Source organism: Chenopodium album, chromosome 1 (assembly GCF_948465745.1).
Source record: "Chenopodium album chromosome 1, dcCheAlbu1.1, whole genome shotgun sequence".
Classification (NCBI taxonomy): Eukaryota; Viridiplantae; Streptophyta; class Magnoliopsida; order Caryophyllales; family Amaranthaceae; genus Chenopodium; species Chenopodium album.
In genome coordinates this window covers 82,203,038-82,225,616 of record NC_137834.1, presented here as the reverse complement: position 1 = coordinate 82,225,616, position 22,579 = coordinate 82,203,038, and the positions used below count along the sequence as shown (strand labels likewise).

The following is a 22,579-nucleotide window of genomic DNA, read 5'->3' as shown; positions in this document are numbered from 1 at the left end:
TTGATGTAATGTGCAGGGTATGCTTATAATTTACTTTATTACTTTTTTTTATTTTATAAATTGAAACATTTTTGTGAATTAATATTTTTAAGCGTGCTCTCTTTTTATAGGTACAAACAGGTTTCATGAATCGAGTTGAATTGATCGAGCATTATGACTGCAATTATCCAGAAATGATGAATGAGTTATATGAAGCAAGTAGAAAATTATCAAACTTTTAGAACTAAACATTATAGTGATGTAATGATTTCAGCTCGAGGTGTTGTTCAAGCTGAGCTTTTGGCGGCGGTTTAATCCTATTCTAAGGGATGCGCAGTGTTTAATCTGCTGATGTTCTTTATATTCCAAGTAGCATGTAAAGATCATAAGCATAACAAAGTGAGAAAATGGGACAAGATTTAGCGTTCTCTTATACAGCAAAGAACTTCATCAATATCCGAGGGGACTTTAGCCAGTTCCCAGGGAGTCAACACAACAATTATGTTTTAATCAAGCAACATCCGACCGAGCAATGGGAGGGGGACTATAGAGGAGGGGGGGAGTAGAATAGAAAATTAGAGAATCCATATGAGCAACACCAATGTTTGTAAGAATGTCGGCGACACAATTTCCTTCCCGATAGCAATGTAGGATCAGAACCTCCCTAGTAGGATGAGCCAACAGCTTGCGACAATTATTGAGTAAGTGAAAATGAATATCGAATATTTCAACTGATACCTTAAATAAAATTTTCAACGAATATTTCTTTAGTTTGACTCATGTTTTCACTTTTTTATAGCCTTGTAAAAGTTTTTTTTATTAAATACTACTCCGTAAATATCCTTTATAGTATTAAAAAATCATACTACCTCCGGTCTAATTTACTCGCAACAAAGGGGTATTATTTGTGAGACATAAAATATTCCTTTGTTGCGAGTAAATTGAACCGGAGGTAGTATTAATTTATAATATATTTTTCCGTATTTTTCATTTTTAAATTTGTCTTATTTTATATCTGTTCTGTATCCATATCCGTACCCATATAAGTATTTATGCAACCTAGGTAGCAAATGGGGAATGAAGAAATCAAGATAATGGGTGTGCAAACAGAGTGAAGAGTAAGATAAATAGATAATTTACTATCAATTGAGCAAGAAGACCCGAACCTAGAAATCAAAATAATACTAGAACCTCTTGACAACTGAAATCAGAATAGTACATGCAACCCAATTACCAAAAGAAATTAGATCACCACTTCACCATAAGGCATCTCTTAATATTTTACAAAAACAAATATTAACAAATCTAAACAGCTTATAATTTACATATATTTAATTTCCCATAAACACCAAATGCCTTCAATTTCACCTTGTCCTTGTCAAGGGGATATTGCCTGTATAGAGAAAATACCATCACTTAAAGTTTAAGCAGTGAAGGGGTACCACCAGATTCCATTATTTGCATCAAGACGTTCCTTAAAAACCTTAATACTATCATCCCCAAAATACCAATCATTCGAGGACATCAAATTCTTTGGTTCCATCATATCGCATATAGCTGAAAAAAAAGCATAAAAGTATCAATTATCAGACAGTATATTCAATTTACTACATTTGTTCCATAAAATTGGTGCCATTAGAGACATAAAAGAACAGAGAATGAGGTCGCAAGTACCAGTCTTGAAGTGGTTGAAGTATTCTTGCAATTCTTTGACCTTAAGATAAGAATGAAAAATTAGAAACAGATTCGTAGGAAGTGTATAACATGCTTAGCATAGGACACTGGAAAGTAAAACATCAAGAAATCCAGGCTGATGAGATTTACCTCCTCAGTACAAAAGCCAAATTTGCCAAAAACTACCGCAAAGGCAAGATAAATTACACTAGGGTTCACATATTCTGCATGCCAAGAATATGAAACAGCATGAACATCTTCATTTATTTATAAACATATATTTATGTCCAATAAAGGCAGAGATGCGTAAAAACAAAGATCAGAACCACTCAAAAAAAAAAAAAAAAGATCAGAAACCATACCAGCTCTTGCCAATCTTAACACAATGTCATATATGAAATATGGGGGATGATCTTCTGCACCCACCCTCGAGGCTAATTCTTCCTTCAATGCAGTACGGAGCCCTTTCAATGCAGTACGGAGCCCTGAAGCATCACCCAAGAGAGAATTTGCTTTACATATTCATGAGAATATATTCATGAGTAGCAGAATCAACCAAGAACATAATAGAAATCATCTAGGCAAAGTCAATATCAGAAACAAGTACCACATCCTCTCTCATCAAAAGCCCACAAGAAATGGTCCCTGTTGATAAAACGACTCCCTTCTGCCTTACGACGAAGTTCAGCAATACTAATCAAATCAAAAACAGTCAGAGGTGGAGGAACTGTATAACGAAGTTCAACAATTTCTCTCAGTTCAAATTCATTATGGAGCAATATACTAAATGGAATAGTCGATGTCCTTAATCTATCTTTGACCTGCAACAAAACAAATCAATAATAGTTAGAAATTTCTCACTCAAAAAAGAGCATGTATTTCCATGGTTGTAATAATAGGCGAATTAACCATTAAATAACCACAAGTGCAGAATTAAAGGGTTGATGCCATAAAGCATATAATCTAGCGAGGTTTAGCAAACACACCATTTTTTTTTTTACCCGAATAAGTTCCAATAGGTCAGATTTAATAAGCCAATCCAACTCTTCATGGGCAGAAGAGTGCATGTTTAGCTCCACTAAATCCTGTATTGCATCAGCCTCTAAGCTGTACAAGGCCTTGACATCAATACACTCCACAGCTTTGGCAAGCAAAAATTCTTGACACTTCTCGCTCAACACATCCCTAAATATCTCCAACAGTAAAAAAGTATATTCATCAACCTGCTCCAAGAAAAAAGAAACGAAAAAAAAACACATCGTGAACAGCTTTAAACTTCATTTCATGATAAACTACTAAAAGCAATTTCGGCAAAATGAACTAGAAGTGATGAGATGACTAAGCATCAAAACGGATGCCTTTATGGTGCATATTTATCTAAATAAATGTATGAAACTCCTTTTTTTCAGTATGAATGAAGAATTCTAAAAGATCTCTTAGCTTAGGATTTTGTGTGTTCACGCATTATTGAGGGAGGTTTATGAGAACGAAGAACAATATATACTCCCCACTGTCCCTTAACCTTTAGTACATTTAATTTTAAGCAGTCTACAAAATAACATTTTCCCAATAACATGTTAGACCAATAATATCTTTGACTTTGTGTTACAAATAAATTCCGTTTTGAGAGTTAAAGTTAGTAAACTTTGACCGACTTTTTTGGCATATCTATAATGTACTTCCTCCAATTCTTTATAGTTGCAACACACACTTTACCACGGTATTTAAGAAAAGTGGCCCTCACATGATATAATACTCTTAAAATGGGGTAAAAAGGTTGTTAGGAGTATAATAAAGTGTGTCATGTGATTTAAATAAAGATAATAGTACAATTCCCACCATAAAAACCTTTCTTTTATAGTGTGTTGCAACTATTGTGACATTTCTATTTTAGGGAAGTGTTGCAACTATAACGAAACAGAGGAAGTATAAAATAATCCAATAAGATTTTGTTAGATTCGTCTAAATGTAAATTTATTAATATCAACTTTTTATAATTTTCTAAATTATACAATTTGAGATGTTAAAGGTCATAGACGACTCTTGAATACCAAGTAAAAGTTATATACTACCTCCGTTAACTATTATTTGCAACAAAGAGGTATTATTTGTGAGATATAAAATATTCCTTTGTTGCAAATAATAGTTAACGGAGGTAGTATATGGTAGGGGTGAGCATGGGACGGGTACTCGTACCATTAGTACTAACGGTTCGGGTACCCGATAACTAATATCACTAAAAGTGATATCCATAACCCGAACCGATAAGTTCGGGTACCCGGACTTCGGGTACCCGGATTTTCGGAACGGTTATCGGGTACCCAATAAAATATCCAATAGTGATAATAAAACTTAAAAAATTAGTTATTATGATATTTTTTAACACTAATTAACAACAATACCACATGATCTTGACCAAATTATTAATAACATTACTAATTATTGATATTATATAGTGATTACGAAGTAATGTAAGAGTTTAAATATTGAAAAGATAGATTTAAGTAGGAAAAAAAACAAAATAATTGCTTATCGGAACGGAATGGGAAACCGTTAATTTTAAAATGATACCCAAAAACCATACCCGATAACAAATTATCGGAACGGGTACCCGAACCGTTATGCTTATCGGATTGGGTACCCTAATTTTCGGAACGGTAACGGAACGGGTTTCCGGTTTTTCGGGTAGTTTTGCTCAGCCCTAGTATATGGTACTACACTACAACAAATCCAATAACATTTCGCATACTCCGTAATAATCTCCATGTCAGGCATGAATGAGAAACTGGTCAAACTTCAAAAAAGTGTCACCACAACTACAGAAATGTAGCAAGCATTAAGGAAGGGAGGGAGGGATTAGTTACAAATAGGAAACTCGCATTCGACATTTGTACTCCCTCTATTTCAAACTGTTTGCCACGCTTTAAAATGACTTCGCTTACATTAAAAACGGGAGTAGGGCATTAGTCATATTCCTTACCGTCAATCTCTGATACTGCTTCGCCTTTTTGATTGCTTCCTCAATGTCATCATCAATAGGACACTATAATAAATTAATAACAAACAAGGTAAACATATTATTGTTAAACATAACAGAAATAACTTGTAGACAGCAGAAAAGCAAAGAAAACATTGCTACCTTCTTAATTTCCAGGCCACGGGCAATGTAATCCTGTAGCAAACAATAATAAAAGAAATTAGTAAACAAACATACATGGGCTAAGGCTGCTATGGCAAAAGGCAGACAATAAAATCTTCAAATCCTCTTATAATGCAGTTGATTTGCAATCTACCATTAAGTCATAGTCCACTGAAGCATTTAACAAAAGTATTTATATCTCCCTTTGTTCCTTGTTATTAACCACACAGTAACCAAAAAGCTATGAAAGGATAGATAAAATCATAAAAAGATGGATAGATAAGAAGATCAAGACAATATAGAACTAAAGAGGATTAATTGTAACTTGATGCATTAAAAAAAAAACAAACTGTGGATACAATCCTACACCTTGTTCAGTGGCTAGACAAGCTGGCCAAACTGTTACACCTAAATTTCAACATGTTATGCTACCTACCCTTTGCTAAATATAATGACACAACCTAACAATTCCTCTTTACCACCCCCGGTAACCCTTCTTTAATTCGCTATTCATACAAAGTCTGATAGATAGAGTAACATCATCCAACACACCAAGATATGAATGAGGATATAGAGAGAGGAAACAAGAGGAGGCAGGGGGGGTTAAGTGCACATACCACGAAAGGCTTCCTATACGGACATGAGTTACACAAGTCACTGTTGTAAGACTGCACATCAAATGTAATCATCAGAAAGAATAGAATTATCACACAGAAATTGCAACTAGATGAATCAATACTTGAAAGCTGTACCTTTAGCATAGCAGCAACATTACATTCGTTCAAAAGAGAGTACCCATCCCAATTAATATTTGTATTCGCTATCCACTTGCAAACTTCATAGAATGAATCTCCCTGTGAATTCATAAAGATTGTTTAATAAACTAAACTTTCAAGAAAGAATGAAAGATATACAGTAGCACACTACTTTCCCATTACTTCCTAATTAGGCTGTAAAAATAATGAAGATTGCAAAAAAAAAATTGATGCAAAAGGTGTGAACAGAACTGAAATCCTGCGTGAAATTCAATTGTTTAATTTTGACCATATGGTTTCATACAAACAAATAGGATTGACACAAAGAATGTTTAGCTATTGTTCGGACAGGTGAACAAAATCTAGAGTTTCTTGCATAGCAAGGGTATTGCTTAGTGAAGGGGTAAAAAAGAACACAAACACAAAGCAGGGTTCACATGTAGTATATGAATAATCACAGAGAAAATTTGAGGATAAAGAAATGGTTTTCCTCCTCATGTCCTTTGCAAATGCAAATGCAAATGCAAATGCAAAAAAAAAAAAAAAAAAAAAAAAAAAAAAAAAAAAAAAAAGGCTACATGGTCATTGCTAGTTTCTAACTCCATTGTTATACAAAAAAGAACAAAAGATGACTTGTAGTCGTGAATTCCACAATAATTACAAACCTTCTGCGCAAACCCTTCAAGTTGTTCCCAAAACTTGTTCTGTTGGTCATAAAGCATGCGAGAATGACCTAACTCGTACAGTTCCTCCTACCATGTGGCATCAATGTGGCATTAGCAATTGTTTCATAGAGGAATGTTTGGTGGTTTGTTATAAGATAAGCCGGGATAAAAGTAAAAGTGTAAATGCAAAACTAGAATGATAGATCCTAAAAATAAAGAAGTATAAGTGTATAACATGGAGAGGGGAGGACAGGAGGAAATCCATAAAACAGACAAGTGATAATTACTTTACAGAGAGTAGCTACCTTGTCAAAGAGCAAGTAAGCGAGTACGGCAACTCCATCAAGCAGACTACGGTAAAGTTGATCAGATAGTTGCTTGCACAATTCCAGAGAAGAGGAGCAAATATCCCAGATTATTTCTTTTAATGCACCTTCCTCAGTTGCTTGCAAATGAGCTAGTTCTTCCTTGGTGAGGCTCTGCCACACCACCCATGAAGGATGTGAGTTAGTTCATAGGCTTAAGCTAGTTGCTTGCAAATAAGATTATCTAATGATAGAATTGGACCAAATACTAAGCTAACAGAATTATCCCATCCTCTGTTCTACCACCAATCCACCACCGCACAAATTTCACCACCACCACCATTGGGACTGATTTAGAGAACAAACACTTAAATGTTTGGGATTTGTTGTTGAAATGTTGAAATTTTTTTAGGGTTCAAGTTGTAATTTCAAATTAAGATCCAAAAACTACCAAACAAACAAGGATGTGAATTCCCCAATTCTGGAAATTTAAAGAAACGAAATGAAACACTAGCATTAAAAACCCTAACCGATTTCATATTCATATTAATTAATATTGAAATTAAAATTCAAAACTAAAAAGAAAGAGATGGGAGATAAAACTGAGGAAGTAACAGATGAATAGAAATATAAAAAGTAAAAGCTAGTACCTGAATTTCAAGTCTGGGCTTCTTCGGCAAAGGTTCATACTCCGGCATCGGTTCATGTTCATGCTCCGGCATCCACATCGACATCGACATCCTGATTCAAAATTCCCAAAATAAATAGAAATTGAAATTCTGAAAAATCAGTTTTATTACATATTATTATTATATCAAAAAAGAATGCTTAAAATGCAATCTGATTGTTGGAGCTCAAACTTTTACTCAGAATTATAAACCCTAACTTTTGCCCCAAATTAATATTTTGTATGAAAAATAACAATTTCAGGTGTCCAATTATGTATATAATTAAGATGAAATTAGAGCATATCAAAGAAAAACTTGAACTTTACCCCCAAATCAAACAAATAAGATGTATTTTCGAGTTGTTCAAAAACAAATTGAGTAGAAAGTGTAACCTTAATAATTACGACCAACCAACGTATAGATTATTGAAGGAGGAGGGATAATTGCAAATTTTCAACCGATCGACGATGCTAACCGACGGAGGAAACTGTGGTGGTACTAGGTAGAGGAGAGACGAAAAAATCAAAGAGAGGGGCAAGCGAGTAAGTCTCAGCCCAGCACGGTGCTGTGGCCGCTTTGTCCAAGCACAGGGGCAATATCGGTATTTCACAACTTTTAAAAATTTAAGTGATAGTATGTGGGTATTTCTACGTATGTATATACAGATATAAAAGGCTTCAATACCTGTTCGAATTCTCTTTCCCCGTTTCAACTGTGTTCCTCTTCTCTTCTTCCCGCTCTGTGCTTAGCATAGTTAAACTTCACCGCAGTTCAGGTTTCTCGTCGTTTGTTGGCCGATTTTTGAGTGGTGGTGTAACGAGAAAGAATTACCCTTTCCAATGAAGAATAGAGGTGAGTGAAGTATCGAAATCGTGAATTAGGGTTTATGTGTTAGGACTTTTGCGACATGAATGTGGTTGATTAAGCTTGTATTGTGAAATCACCTGTTACAATTTTGTTATTAATCAGAATATCATTTGTAATTGTATGTAATTTATCATTTTACTTGAATTTAGGGTTTTAGTTTGGACTGAATTATTTTCCTTTGAGGAACTGGAAGCCTCCATATTATTTTCCTCCCTTGAAAACCATTCACATCTTCATTTTCAGTTTCACGAATTATAGTAATAGCTGATTTTATTGTGAATCCCCCTGTTGGTGACCCTTTCCAGTAGATTTCATCCACCGTTTCCTCATCATCAATAACAGAATGTGCAGCAATTTCTCCCAATACATTCTCGGGAAGGTAATCTGAGAAAAGCTCAAGCTCCCAGTCCACATTTTTGTCCCACTGTAGGCGTCGTTCGAAGTGCGCCTACGTTAAAAGCATGTGGTGAATATGCTTGACACTCATAGGAAGTGGGAATTGACTTTACGATTAGGGACAAATAAAGTAGGGAGCCGCCAACAAGTTTTTTTAAGGAACTTGTAAACCGTTCACGGATCATAAAAGGCAACCACGATAAGGGACAACGATAGGCAACAACGATTGACCCGTGAAGGTTACACCCCATTCATAATCCATGAGATTACTAACTCCATATGGTTCGGAACCACGAAAGGAGGATCAGGGATGATGGTACGAAGTGAGTCATGGAGTCACATTCGCCCGTATTGGCCTCTACTCGATTCTTATATTGAAAAGCATTCCTGTGATCTCAAAGGCATACAAACAATAATTCAATTCGCTCCAAACTATTATTTAACTAAATTGGTTTAAAATTAATGCACACATAATTCTAAAATTTGGTGATCACTTCAATTAATAATAAGATTAAAAGGATCCTAAACCGGTTGTCCAAATTATCTTATTAGTCGTAATTTTCAATTACATATTCCCTTTAACATGCAATATGGTGATCAATAAAAATAATAGAATCAATATTAATATAAAAACCAATTTAATCATAATTCCAACAACATAAAAATCGTTAGAAAAATAATAATAATAACAAGAGCATGATCCTTACTTTGAATCTGTTTGTCTGCAACTACAAAATAATAAACGAGTTAGTAACTTCAAGGAAATAATAAAACAATAACTAAATTAAATTAAATAAAATAAGGTTGATTTTGGGGCCAAACCCTCAAACGATTCTACCTTTCACGCCTTGGCTTAAGGACAGAACCTCGAGTAAAATATGGACTCCTTTGAGTGCTTGAAGAAGGAATTTTGAAGTGAAAAGGGTAGGCTAGGGTTTAGATTAATAGCATAGAAGAGAGAAAATAAGAATAATAAAATTCTGGTTGCCCCGTACATCAGAAATGAGGGGGTATTTATAGGGAAATGTGCTGAGGGAGCACACGGAACCCTAAAATGATAAAAACCCTAAAAAAGTATCCCGTGACACGGTCAGTTTTGGAGTGACGCGGGAAATTTTCTGAAAACGGAATGAAAAACGCGTTAAGGGTTTACGCGGAAAGGACACGGAACATCCCGTGTCACGACAGACCTCCCGTGTCACGGGAAGTCCCACCGTCAGACGGGAAGGGTTCCCGTGACACGGTCAGTTCCAGTCCATTTTTCCGTCTAAATTCATTTTTAACCCTAATTTCTTTCGGCTTTTTAAGTGCCGATTGATAATTTCGGGCTTTTTCCTGACTTTTATTATTCGAGCTAAAATAAGAAAATAATGAAATAAAAATAAATAAAATATTTGGGCCAAAAATAAATAATAAAATAATAAAATAAAAAGGTTTGGGCTTAAAATTAATTAACAAGCTTGGGCTAAAATTAAAACTATGCTTTTACCAAATACCAAGACTAATCCATGGACCTTTCAAAAATAAGAATTTAATAAAATACGATTTTTTAAGCACTCTCGGGATTAAATACTAAACCCGACCAACAGTGGCGGTGAAAGGTTATTTATCATCGGGTTTGGTTTTGGGGAGACATTTTTAGGTGTCTACAGAAGCCCCCACTTTGACTGAGTTTGTAGAAACGTCAGTTTCGAAAACGATAGTCAAAGTAGTCGATAGGGACGGAGAATGATTTAAGACGTTCTGCGATCCTAAATCACTCTGTATACGCCGATACCTGCAGAAAAATGTTAGTTCTACAGATAAAAGAGTAAAGGGATAGAATACGTATCTGACACCAGTGCGTCGGTGACAAACGAATTTGGCAGCTTCCTAAGCTTGAAGGAATCCACCGAGTGACATTTGTTGAAATGCTTCCCATGCTTGAGGAAAGCCGACTGAAGAGTTTGGTACCTTTCTAAGCCTGAAGAAAGCTACCGGATAATACTTTCCATGCCTGAGGAAAGTCGACGAACGAATTTGGTGTCACTCTATGCTTGAAGAAATCCACCGCTAATGCCTTCAATACTTGAGGAAAGCCGACAAAGGAATTTTGTGGTTTTCTATACTTGAAGAAAAATCCACTGATGATGCTTTCCATGCCTGAGGAAAGCCGACTTGGCGGTTTTCTATACTTGAAGAAAAATCCACCGATAACGCTTTCCAAGCCTGAGGAAAGCCGACTTGGCGGTTTTCTATACTTGAAGAAAAATCCACCGATAATGCTTTCCAAGCCTGAGGAAAGCCGACTATTGCGGAAAATTGATAAGTATATGGTGGTTCGATTATCCCCGAACGTGGGCCGCAGATGATTCACAATTTTAAGCCGATTATCCGACCATATTAAATGCTTAAAATGCCGAAAAATAGGCTTTGACGCTTGCCAGGGGTAAGATGGTAATTTTAGCCCCCCCTTAAATATCAGTTGGGATTTTCCGCGTAACTGTAGCGGAAAATAATCGCCCAATAAACTCGGAAAGTCAGCCAAACTGGTCAAAAAGCCAAGAATATTCCCTGACCAAGCTCAGTTTTGCCGCGCCACGTCATCAGGTTCCCGTGACACGGTCAGGGATTCCCGTCAGACGGGACTAGAATTCCGTGTCACGAGAATCCTATTTTTTTTTTCTTTTTCTTTTTTTCTTTTCGCTGTTTGAATCAGTCAACAACGGTTATTTTTTTTTCTTTTTTGTCCTTTTCTGTCTTTAAATTTACATGCTTGCTTTCACCATTTCACATTTCTCCTTCACACTTGCTTTCACCCTTCACCATTTTTGCTCCTTTCTTACTAAAAACTGCCGCGCCACGCTTGAGGTTAACCGCCGGCCGTCGAAGCTCGCCGTGACACGGTAACGGCGACCGTGACACGGTTAGTCTGATTTTTTTCCTTCTCCCCTTTTTTTGTTTTGCTGCGGTTTTTTGGCTACTGTACTGCGCTGCTGCTGTTTCCGTTGCTGCTTCTGTTTCTGTCCCGGAGTTGCCGCCCAGATTTGTCGGAGCTCCGTCAGGCTTGAAGGTCGCCGTGACACGGTTAGTCTTGACCGTGACACGGTTAGTCTTGCCCGTGTCGCGGCAGCTGCGCTGGTGGCCGGAACACGTTTTCGAGTTTTGGAGTTCGAATTTCACCAATTTTGTTGTAATTTCTCGATCTTCTCCTCATTTTCGACCCTTTACAAACATTCATGTAAGCTCCCTTTGATTTTTGCTTTGAATTTGCTTCACATTAACAATTTCATGACAAACCCTAAAAATCAATTTGGGGGTTTTTTATTTTTAAGCTTTATGTTGAAATTCTTGCCATGATTTTACTTGTATATGTGCACATGTGTGTTTGTGAGAAATTTGAGACAAAAATTGCATGATTTGATGGAGAATTGAGCAAATCACCATTTTTGGGTGCTATTTTGTGAAATAATGTTCATGCTTTGAAATGGTGAAAAAATGGTGGTGAATCTTGTGAAATGATGTGTTGATTCATATTTTGCATATGTACTATATTGTCATGGAGAACATAGTATCATGCGGCTAGGAGAACTGTAGTATTAGTTTGTCATGGAGAAACTAAATACCATAATTTTGCCAATTTTTAGCCTTGAGGTAAAAATTTAGCATATAATTCAATAAACAACTAAATAGCTTAGGAAATGATGCCAAGTATTCAGATTGTTATTGTAAATATGCGACTTGAATTAAATGTTTAGGAAATGATGCTAAACATTTAAATATGCAACTTGAATTAAATGTTTAGGAAATGATGCTAAACATTTAGATAAAATTTAGCATATAATTCAATAAACAACTAAATAGCTTAGGAAATGATGCTAAGTATTTAGATATTTATTTTTTTATTATAAATATGCACCTTAAAAAATGTTTAGGAAATGATGCTAAACATTTAGATTTTTATAATAGCATGCCTAGACGACGAGATTGCGACCTTTCTACCCGCGGCCGGCGTCGGGCTTTTCGGGAGGACACTCCCACTGTCCCTGAGGGCGTGGACGACGACGTCTTGGAGTCCGAGCCTCGGACTTCTACGAGTAGGGGTAGGTGGGTTCCACCTCCGTGGACCCCAGACCAGTTGGTTTTCTGCCGTGAAAACCACATCTCTCACCGCGCACTCTCCGGCATAGTCGATGGCACACTTCGCCAGCATGGTTCCGGGGCCGGTGATTTGATCCCTCGACTTTACCAGGTCATTACGGGGGATCCTGCTACGAGCGCCTTATGGGAGTCGTCTGGCTTGGTCGATTTCTACGCGGCGGTTGTAGGGTTTCGCAGCCCCCGGGGTTGCGGCGCGACGGTCGTTCGCGCATTGTTGGAGTATTTCTGGGATACTACCAACACGTTTCACTTTGCTTGGGGAGAGATGACGGTGACCCCCCTGGACTTCAGCATGATCAGCGGGCTGCGCTTTACTGACCGGGCAGTAGGCCAGATGTCTGATCTATCTTGGACATCGGCTGAGGTAGCTGATTTGTTGGGTCCGGTCGTTCAGCACATCAGGACCCGACCGGTGTCTCGAGGTGGTCCTAGGAGTGGACGATCGGAGTCGGCTTCAGTTCTTGCTCGCGGCTTCGATATGGAGGATACGACGGCCGAGCAGCGGGTGCGGATCTTCATCTTGATCCTGATCTCTATGACCCTCTCTCTCGACAGGAGTTCACGCGTGCTCCTCTGCTACCCCCCCTCTTTGGCCAGGATTCCCGAGATAGGATCCTACAGCTGGGCCAGTCTTGGGTACGCAGATCTTCTTCTATCTCTACGTCATGGCTGCCGTCAACTGAATGACGAGTCCCCTATCACCGTTTACGGCCTGTGGAGAGTCGTAGAGGTGATGATCTTTTCCCTTCTTGTTTCATTTCGGCTTGTTCGATTTCGTGTGCTGAATGTTATTTTTGTTGCAGTTATGGTTCTACGAGTACTTCCCAGGCTTGGCTCCTCGCCGGCGTCGGGGAGTGGTCCATGACTTCCCCGTCGGAGCCAGCTGGCGTGACCGAGGAGAGTCACGGGTGGAGTCTGTTCCGGCGCTTCGTGGGCTACTACGCCGAGGCACCTCTTTCGTTGGCGTAAGGATTAGCTTTGTTGCGTTTTTTCCTTCTGATGTTGTTTCTGTTGTTTCACGCCTAACTTTTTATGGTTTCCAGGTTCCCATCGATGTCCAGTATCGTCCTTGGGTCGGGATGATTGATCTACCCGAGGCCCTACGTCTTTCAGTGTACCGTACCATTTTGGTTGGTACTGGGCGCTTCGTCTGGTATTTGGGGGAGCGAGTCGTCCGTCAGCATAGCGGCGATCGTTTCGTGGTGCCTTCATCCCCGCCAGAGTCGATGCTGGACTCCCGCTTGATCAGAGGGTTGATCAACAGGGGAGAGCGCTACACTCTTCCGTGGCAGGAGCTCGTTCACATGGAGAGCGACTATGCGCGGGATTTGCTTCCCTCTCTGGCTCCTCCACCCCGTCTTCCCGAGGTATGATTTCTTTCGAGAATCTTCTTTGCTAGTCTCTATTTTAAATAGTCGAATAAATTGATTATTCGATCATATTTTTAGACGACCATCCACCCTGTGGAGAGGATTCAGATTCCTCCTCAGTCTGTCCGCTACCCTGGGCCGATCGGTATCATGGAGGACCATATTGTTGACGCGCCGGAGGGTTATAGACAGGCGCAGGAGTCAGTTTCCGAGGTTTTTGAGCCGGTGAGTTTTCTTCGACGCATTATCCACTCTTTTAATGCTGCTTATTACTGATTTTTCTTTGTTTTATCCTCAGCCTAACCGCCCGGAGGTGATGGGAATTATGAAGCTGGTGGACGCGCTGAAGTATTGCATCATCAAGCTTCGGCGTGGTGCGAGTTGTCGGAGCTCTAGCGACGTTCTTGAGGTATCACTTATTTCTTCATTTCTGCCATTTGTTTTATTTTGCATCATTGACACCTTTTGATTTTGTGTTTTTCAGGAGCGACGGAGGTCCCGCTCGTGCTCGAGGCCCAGAGGCTCGGACGAGGAGGAGCTTGGTCGTGGTAGACGATCTCCTGAGGTTCACCGGCGTTCTCAGCGAGAGCCTCAGACTACTCAGCCATTCCAGGAGGCTCAGTGGCAGCAGGGTCAGTCTTCTCAGCGTCCGTCATTTTCACAGCCTCCAGTTCCCGAGTTTGGGTCTCCTTTGGATCCTGGTTCATTCTCGGCTCCATTATCCGGGATTCCTCCACCGCTGTCGGGCTTGTTCTCGGTTCCGATGTATGGGACGATGCCTTCGCCGACGATTCCAGTATCTTTGGGCCAGTCTACTCCATTTTCCGGTTGGACGGGTCCTGCCTTGAGCTTAGCTACTGCCGGGCCTATGGGGACTAGTAGGGACGCTACTCCCCGTACTCGGATGGTCGAGGGACTCTTCGATTTGCCGTTCCCATACACACAGGGAGGTCCACATGCACAGGGTCAAGATGAGACTGATTCTGATTCTAGAGATTTTTGACCGAGGGTTTTTGTGCATACTGTGATGACACTTGACACATTTATGTATTACGACTCTTTGTACATTATTTACAGTTTATATATCTACTATTGTGTGTGTTAGTGTGTGTTTGAGACTCTTTGTGTGTGATTGTGTACTTATTAATGACACGACGAAAAAATATAAGTGGAGTAATGGAGGGTACCGACCTTCCCCAAAAGAAAAGAAATAAAAAACACTCAAAATAAAATTACTTTCCCCAAAAGAAAAGAAAAGAAAAGAAATAAAAATAAAATGATGAATAAATAAATATAAAAAATATCTTCCCCAAAAGAAAAATAAAATAAAAAACAAAAGAAATAAAATCTTAAAATAAAATAAAAATAAAAAAAAGGTGAGAATTTTATTAGAAATAAAACTCTCAGAAAAGACTGAAAAATAAACGTTAAAGATAAGAAAATACAAAAAATCCGGATAGATACGGAAAAGATGAAAAAATATAGCGCGCAAGGTGCCGTGTCACGGCACTGTTCACCGTGTCACGGCAAAACCTGCCGTGTCACGGCAAAGATTCCCGTGACACGGTGGAATTTCCCGTGTCACGGGACGCGTATTATTCCGCGGTTTGTTTTACGCGTGTGAAAAGATAAATTCTGGGCAGTTTCGAGCGCTTTTGCTATAAAATAAGACCAGATTATTCATGATATGCATAATTACGAAACACAAAATAATTTAGAATTTCATATTTCAATAATCATGTCTCAAAATTTTGATAATACGTTGCACGACTGGTCTTATTCTTTGACCAATGCTGAAAAAAGAGAGTTAGAATTATTTCATGTTAGGGGTTTGCTAGCCCTGCGACATGTAGCTATTGAACATGATTTTCTTAGAGCAACATTAGATTATTGGAGTCCAGAAACACACTGTTTCAAATTTGATTATGATGAAATCTGTCCTCTGCCGGAGGAATTTGGTGCAATCTTTGGATTTCCTGCTAGAAATCTTATTGCCATGCCTACCTTACGTGAATATTATTATCAAGACTTTGAACGCCATCTGAATCTAACAGATCCAGATTTAAATAGAATTGTTTGTGGTAATGAAGTAGACTTAGAAAAACTTGCTAATTTATATTTTAATCGCCCTATCTCTGAGTCTTATCATGTGTATCGTAGAAGGGCATATATTTTTTGCATGTTTAGCAAGCTACTATTTGCAAACGGTAAGGGTAGGACATGCTTGTCTAGCGTCTGTACTTGAGCATGTAGAATCCGGAAGATCTCCTATGCCGACGTGCCTTGGAGAAACATTTCGTGGTCTTGACGAGGCAAAAGCTGACCGGAAAGCCATCAGGAAGGGCTCTTTGGTACTACTACAGGTAAAAATACGCTCCGAATAGCCCCCGTGACACAAAACAGTCGCCGTGTCACGGTTGGGGTCTGCCGTGACACGGTTAAGACTGCCGTGTCACGGGAATCTGCAGTTTTTTTTTTTTTTTTTTTTTTTTTTTTGATTTTGACTAATTTTCTTTTTTTTTTTTTTTTTTTTTTTTTTTTTGCAGATTTGGTTGATGGAGCGTTTGGAATTATTTGAAGCCCCCGACGATATTGAAAAATATGGCCCCAACGACTTAGTCTGTAGGAAGAAGAATTACTCTGCGAACATGTCGTATGAAGATTGGAAAAATTTCTTTGCAAAGAGGGAATTTTCCATTCGTTGGGTGGTGCCTTGGTGGAGGCTTACTAGGATGGTTGGCACGAATGAAACTCCATATTGTCGTGTTCCTAGTATCTCCAAACTGACCTTTTATTGTCCCTCTCGACTGATGCGGCAGTATGGACTTGAACAAGTAATTCCACGCTATAACGATAGTCCTCGTGAAGTATCGTTGCATGAAAGTAACGTTCACAAGTACGAGGCTTATTGGATTGGAAGACCTTTGTGGACTGTTTCTGCAAGTGACCAAGCTCCTCCTCCATTATCTAGTGCATACAAGGCATGGTTGAACCCTAGAAGTAGGAGGGAACGATTCGGATCACGCAAGTCCGATGTAAAGAGTCGTCTTGGAGATAAGAAAGCTCCTCTTAAAGATCGTCTAGGTCCGAGAACACAAGGAATTGAGTTTAAGACTCCTAAGATGCCAAGGAAAAAGACCTATGTGAAAGGAAAGGGTAAAGAAAAGATGGTGTATAGGGAGAAACAACCGAAAAAGTTCAAGAAAGGTGAAAGGGGTGAAAGTTCGACTAGGGGTGTGACGGTTCGGGCTACAAAAGACACACTAATGGTGAAGGCCGACCTAATTGAGCAAGAAAAGGATGTTCCTAAAGAGAAGAGGGATTAGATCAATAGTGCTTTGCATTTTTTAATATATAATTTTTATTTAAAATAAGGCATTTGATGCCAATATTTGTAGTCGCATTTATTTTAATAATAGCATATTTATTTCAGCCTTAAAAATAAAAATTACAATGACATTTATCTATTATTTATTTATCCGAGTCAAGGAGTCGGACGCAATGGAAGAACGAAAATAAAAACTCGAACAATTAATTCGCGACGAATGCGCAAAAAATAAAAACGGGAAAACCGGAAATCCACCGTGTCACGGTGAAAGGGTTTCGTGACACGGTACACATTCCCGCGTCACGGCAAACTTTGATTTTTTTTTTTTTTTTAATTTTTGACTGACAGGGATGACGTGGCACGGAACAATTCTCCCGTCAGACGGGAACAAATCCCGTGTCACGGGAGGCACCCTCTCCTGTTTGACGTTCAGAGGTTGCCGTGACACGGGAATTTCTCCCGTCAGACGGGAAGAAATCCCGTGTCGCGGCATTTTTCCCTTTTTTTTTTTTTTTTTTTTGCCGTGACGCAATGCTGAATCGACGCGCATAATAGATCAACAGAGGGAGGATTTTTTTTATTTTAAAGTGGCCGGGCCCCCTTGAGGGGTTGCCTACGTATCCTAAAAAGGAATCAGGCCAGACGTAGCTCTATTGGGTCATGAACCCATGCGACTAGGCGTAGAATTTCTTGAGTTGATCCAAATTGGTTAAATTATGGAAGCCGTTACCGTCCATCTCTACCAATTGTGCCGCTCCGCCAGACAGGATGGCTTTAACAATGTACGGGCCTGACCAGTTCGGTCTGAATTTTCCTCTTGGATCTAACACATTTTGACGAAGTGCCTTAAGCACTAGGCCTGACCAGTTCGTCGTATCTTGCTCTAATCCAGTCGACTTCATCTAGTTGGCTTTCCAATGCGATTCGGAGAGAAGGTATCTCGAGCTCGATTGGTTGTACAGCTTCGACGCCATAGACTAAAGAGAAAGGGGTAGCCCCTGTCGATGTACGAACAGAGGTTCGATAACCCCAAAGGGCGAAATGTAGCTTACTTGGCCAATCCTTATAATTTTCCTCATCTTTTCGATGATGGTCTTTACATTTTTGTTGGCCGATTCGACTGCTCCATTCGTTTGTGGTTTGTAAGGTGATGATCGATGATGTTTAATATGATATTTCTGCAACAATTCCGCGCATTCGGCTTGGAAATGTGTTCCATTGTCACTGATCATCTCATGTGGTACCCCATAGCGGCATATAATATTTTTCTCAATGAATTGATCTACGTGTTTTGCCGTCAGCTTGGCATATGAGGCTGCCTCGACCCATTTGGTGAAGTAGTCGATTGCTACGAGAATGAATTCGTGCCCCCCTTGTCCTGGTGGTGTGATTTTTCCAATGATGTCAATGCCCCAAGTGGAGAAAGGCCATGGAGAAGTATATGTGTAGAGAAGCGAAGGTGGAACATGCTGTAAGTTTGCGTAGATTTGACACTTCATACATTTCTTGACGTACTCGTGACAATCTCGCTCCATAGTAGTCCAATAGTAACCTTGTCGTTGAATCTTTTGGACTAACATCTTTGCATTCATGTGAGTTCCACATATACCAGCATGAAGGTTTTCCATGGTTTTATGTGCTTCTTTCTTGGCTATACATAAGAGATTCCTTCCCGTTGCGGTTCTCTTGTGGAGTTCTCCCCTGATGAGCACATACTGTGAGGCCAGGAGCCTCAAAGCACGGCGTGCCCTTTTATCAGTATTAGGAGGGTACTCTGCTTTTGTCACATAATTAAGGATGTCTGTGTACCATGGTTCTTCTTCTTCCTGTGGTTCTTGTTCATCGTCAAGTGCATGAACATAAGCTGGCTCATATCTTCTCTCTATGGTCAGTGGCATTCTGATGGTGTCAGCTGGAATTCGCACCATTGATGCTAACTTAGCTAGTGCGTCGGCGAACTGGTTTTCCTCGCTTGGCAAATACGTATATTCCACTTCATCTAGTTGCTCCGTGAGAGTTTCTAAATGAGCTTGATATGTAGCGAGACTTTCACTTCTTACTTTCCATCTCTTGGAGATTTGGTTAATGATTAGTGAAGAATCACCGTAGATTGTGAGTTTCTTGATTCCCAAGGCGACAGCTGTTTCTAATCCCAAAATGCATGCTTCATATTCTGCGGCATTGTTGGTGACATCAAAGTCGAGCTTCATGGAAATTGGGATGTGTTCTTCATTGGGCGATACGAGCAAGACTCCCACACCACATTCTTTTTGGTTTGAAGCTCCATCGAAATAGAGCGTCCAACTATCGTCTTCGGTTATGAGTAAATCTTCGTCAGGGAAATCGTACTCATCTTCTTCTTTTTCAGCTTCTTCTAGCGGAAAGTCTGCTAAGAAGTCAGAAACTGCAGAACCTTTGATGGCCTTTTAAGGCACAAATCTCAAGTCAAATTGAGCTAGATTGACTATCCACCTTGATAATCTTCCGTTGAGTGTTGCTTTCTCGAACAGGTATTTGAGAGGATCCATCTTAGACACGACATGCACTGTATGAGTGAGCATGTAATGTCTTAGTTTCTGTGCGGCCCATACAAGTGCGAGACACAACTTCTCGAGTGGCGTGTATCGCGTCTCATATCCTTGGAGTTTCTTGCTCAAATAATAGATTGCATTCTCCTTGCTTTCGATCTCTTGTGCTAGCATTGCCCCCATCGTTTCTCTTGTGACCGTAAGGTAGAGTCGAAGAGGAAAGTCAGGTATTGCTGGCGCTAGCACAGGTGGGTTTGCCAAATACTCTTTGATTTTGTCGAAAGCCTTTTGGCAATCATCATCCCATGTGACTGGGACATTCTTCTTAAGCTTCTTGAATATAGGTTCACATATTGCTGTGAGCTTTGATATGAACCTACTTATATACTGCAACCTTCCAATGAAGCCTCGAATCTCCTTCTCATTTTTGGGTGGTGGCATGGCCATGGTCGCTTTTACTTTTGAAGGATCTATTTCAATCCCTCGGGAACTGATCACATATCCAAGTAATTTGCCTGACGTGACTCCGAATGCACATTTTGCTGGATTTAATCTCATGTTGTACTTACGGAGTCTTTCAAAAAACTTGCGAAGTGCGACGATATGGCCTGGGCGATCCTTAGACTTGACAATCATATCATCGACATAGACCTCCACCTCTTTGTGCATCATGTCATGTAACAATGCTGTAGCTGCTCGTTGGTAGGTGGCACCCGCGTTTTTCAACCCGAATGGCATTACCGTATAGCAATATGTACCCCACTGTGTGATGAATGTGGTTTTCTCCATGTCTTCTTCGGCCATCAATACCTGATTATATCCGGCGTAACCATCCATGAATGACAGGAGTGCATGGTTTGCTGTATTATCGACCAGAATGTCAATGTGAGGTAGAGGGAACCCATCTTTTGGGCTTGCTTTATTGAGATCCCTGTAATCAACACACATTCTGACCCTTCCATCCTTCTTTGGAATTGGAACCACATTTGCTATCCATTCCGGATACTTGGATACTTTGATGAAACCTGCGGCCAATTGCTTTCTGATTTCTTCCTTGATTTTAAGAGCCACATCTGGTTTCATTCGGCGCAGTTTTTGTTTGACAGGCTTCATACCTGGAATGAGTGGTATCGTATGCTGAGCTATATCCCTGTCAATTCCTGGCATATCTTGGTATGACCAAGCAAATACATCAACAAATTCACTAAGCAAGTTAATTAGCTCTTTGCGTTCATCTTGACTTAGTGTTAATCTAATTTTTACTTCTTTAACAGTCGTATCATTGGAAATATTAACTGTTTCTGTATCTTCAATAACTGCTGTTTTATTTTCGTGTTCTTCCATTGCTTTTATTATTTCTTTGTCATTTTTATCATTAGCAAAGCAATATTGATCAGGGCTAGGGGAATGGCACGCATCGTAAGCAAAGGCATTCATTTCATTGAATTCACTGGCTAATACATCAAAAGAGGCAAGATCAGCTGCGACCTCACCAGAATTACTAGGACTAGAAGGATAGGACTCAACAAGAGACTCAGGGTTGAACTCTATAGCAGAAAGAGGGTCGGCCTCAGACTCTAAGGACTCATCTACAGACTTAGACTCAGACTCGGACTCGGACCCAGACGATTCAGACTCATCAAACATAGGACCCTCGCCAGCGGTTATTTCCAACTTCTCTCCACTCGGCGTAGTGATCCTCAATGTCTTGCGCCATCCCCTTGAAATGTTGTCAGCTTGGACGATTAACTCGGAGGGGTCGAAATCCTTGTTTGCTATGACGGCTTGAACGAGCTCAGAGTTATCATTGCAGACCGGCTTGAATTCATTCTTCTTCATTCCAAAAAGAAGGTTGATTCCCAGATCATCAGAGTTCAGGCTAGCTGACTTCTCGACTGTGAAGAGCTCTTCATCGATGAAGTCACAATCGAGGAACACCTCGAATCCTGGTTCACGGATCCCATTATGGACAAATGGTTCAGGGAATTCATAGCATGGGAAGTCTTCCCCTTCTTTGATGTACTGGTCGTTAAGAGTGAACGGATATGGATCCATGGCCATTTCCGTCTTCGTGGTTCGAGCGTTGTTGCGAGCCTTCATTTTCAAGGCAGATTGTTTCAGATATTCCTTTATCGGCTCGAATCCTAAGCCGAAAGTGTCCTTCTTGAGCGCACCAGGGTGGCCCCAAGATTTAGCCATTTTCTTCTTGAGCCCAAGGTCATTCCAGGGAAGTGACCTTGGTTCTTCATAATGGCGTTGATACTGGTATTTGAGTAGGGATCGAAGTCGAGATGACACCTTTCCTCTTCTTCGATCGCAAGAACATCATCTAATGAAAACCCCCACAGATCTTCATCTTCTTCGTCGTGTTCAACATGGACGATAGGGGTATCAATAACTTGAATGCGCATAGGAGAAGCATCGATAGTAATCGGAACCCCTCCAACTATGGCTTTCACTTTCTGGTGAAGTGATGACGGAATCGCCTTTAGCTCATGAAGCCAAGGGCGTCCTAACAACAGATTGAAAGAGGCCTTAATGTCCACCACCTGAAATTTGGTGCGACGCTCAATGGCCCCAGTAGTTATATTTAGTACGATAGTACCCACGGCTTGACGACGAGTATTATCGTAAGCTCGAATCCCTTGAGTGGAGGGAGTCAACTCTTCATTCTTTATACCCAACTTCTTTGCAGTACGGAGTGGGCACACATTGATTGCAGAGCCATTATCAACCAGGCTCATAGGAACATTCATCTGCCTACA

General features: G+C 39.9%; 2 protein-coding genes across 5 annotated transcripts; one reads left to right on the top strand and one right to left on the bottom strand.

Moving 5' to 3' along the window:
* Positions 1-1,146: 1,146 nt before the first annotated feature.
* Positions 1,147-7,711, bottom strand: LOC145558600 (uncharacterized). 4 transcript variants are annotated; one of them, XM_081619892.1, is made up of 14 exons: positions 7,578-7,711; positions 7,168-7,258; positions 6,518-6,691; positions 6,213-6,299; positions 5,545-5,646; positions 5,410-5,460; positions 4,793-4,825; positions 4,634-4,696; positions 2,640-2,876; positions 2,261-2,474; positions 2,016-2,138; positions 1,804-1,877; positions 1,654-1,693; positions 1,147-1,536 (listed from the first exon to the last, which is right to left on the bottom strand). In XM_081619892.1, the coding sequence occupies exons 2-14, from the start codon at positions 7,255-7,257 to the stop codon at positions 1,403-1,405; spliced, it is 1,422 nt and encodes a 473-aa protein (XP_081476018.1). In that variant the 5' UTR covers position 7,258; positions 7,578-7,711; the 3' UTR covers positions 1,147-1,402. The 4 variants fall into 4 exon arrangements, with proteins under 4 accessions (XP_081476018.1, XP_081476025.1, XP_081476032.1 ...); XM_081619899.1 differs by having other exon boundaries at positions 2,016-2,117; XM_081619906.1 differs by lacking the exon at positions 7,578-7,711 and adding an exon at positions 7,355-7,363 and having other exon boundaries at positions 7,168-7,231.
* A 6,478-nt stretch (positions 7,712-14,189) lies between these two features.
* On the top strand, positions 14,190-15,097 carry LOC145615790 (uncharacterized). Its single transcript, XM_081670781.1, has 2 exons — positions 14,190-14,367; positions 14,443-15,097. Exons 1-2 carry the CDS (start codon positions 14,218-14,220, stop codon positions 14,959-14,961), a joined length of 669 nt encoding a protein of 222 aa, XP_081526907.1. The 5' UTR covers positions 14,190-14,217; the 3' UTR covers positions 14,962-15,097.
* The last annotated feature ends 7,482 nt before the right edge of the window (positions 15,098-22,579 follow it).

What these genes read in the sequence shown, in the direction of transcription:
- LOC145558600 (XM_081619892.1), bottom strand. Translation starts at nt 7,257, where the DNA reads ATGTCGATGTCGATGTGGATGCCGGAGCATGAACATGAACCGATGCCG. An exon ending in ATGTTGCTGCTATGCTAAAG is followed by an intron (nt 5,461 to 5,544) that starts GTACAGCTTTCA and finishes TTTGATGTGCAG; the next exon opens with TCTTACAACAGTGACTTGTG. An exon ending in TTGGCTTTTGTACTGAGGAG is followed by an intron (nt 1,694 to 1,803) that starts GTAAATCTCATC and finishes TCTTATCTTAAG; the next exon opens with GTCAAAGAATTGCAAGAATA.
- LOC145615790 (XM_081670781.1), top strand. Translation starts at nt 14,218, where the DNA reads ATGCTGCTTATTACTGATTTTTCTTTGTTTTATCCTCAGCCTAACCGC. An exon ending in GCTCTAGCGACGTTCTTGAG is followed by an intron (nt 14,368 to 14,442) that starts GTATCACTTATT and finishes TGTGTTTTTCAG; the next exon opens with GAGCGACGGAGGTCCCGCTC.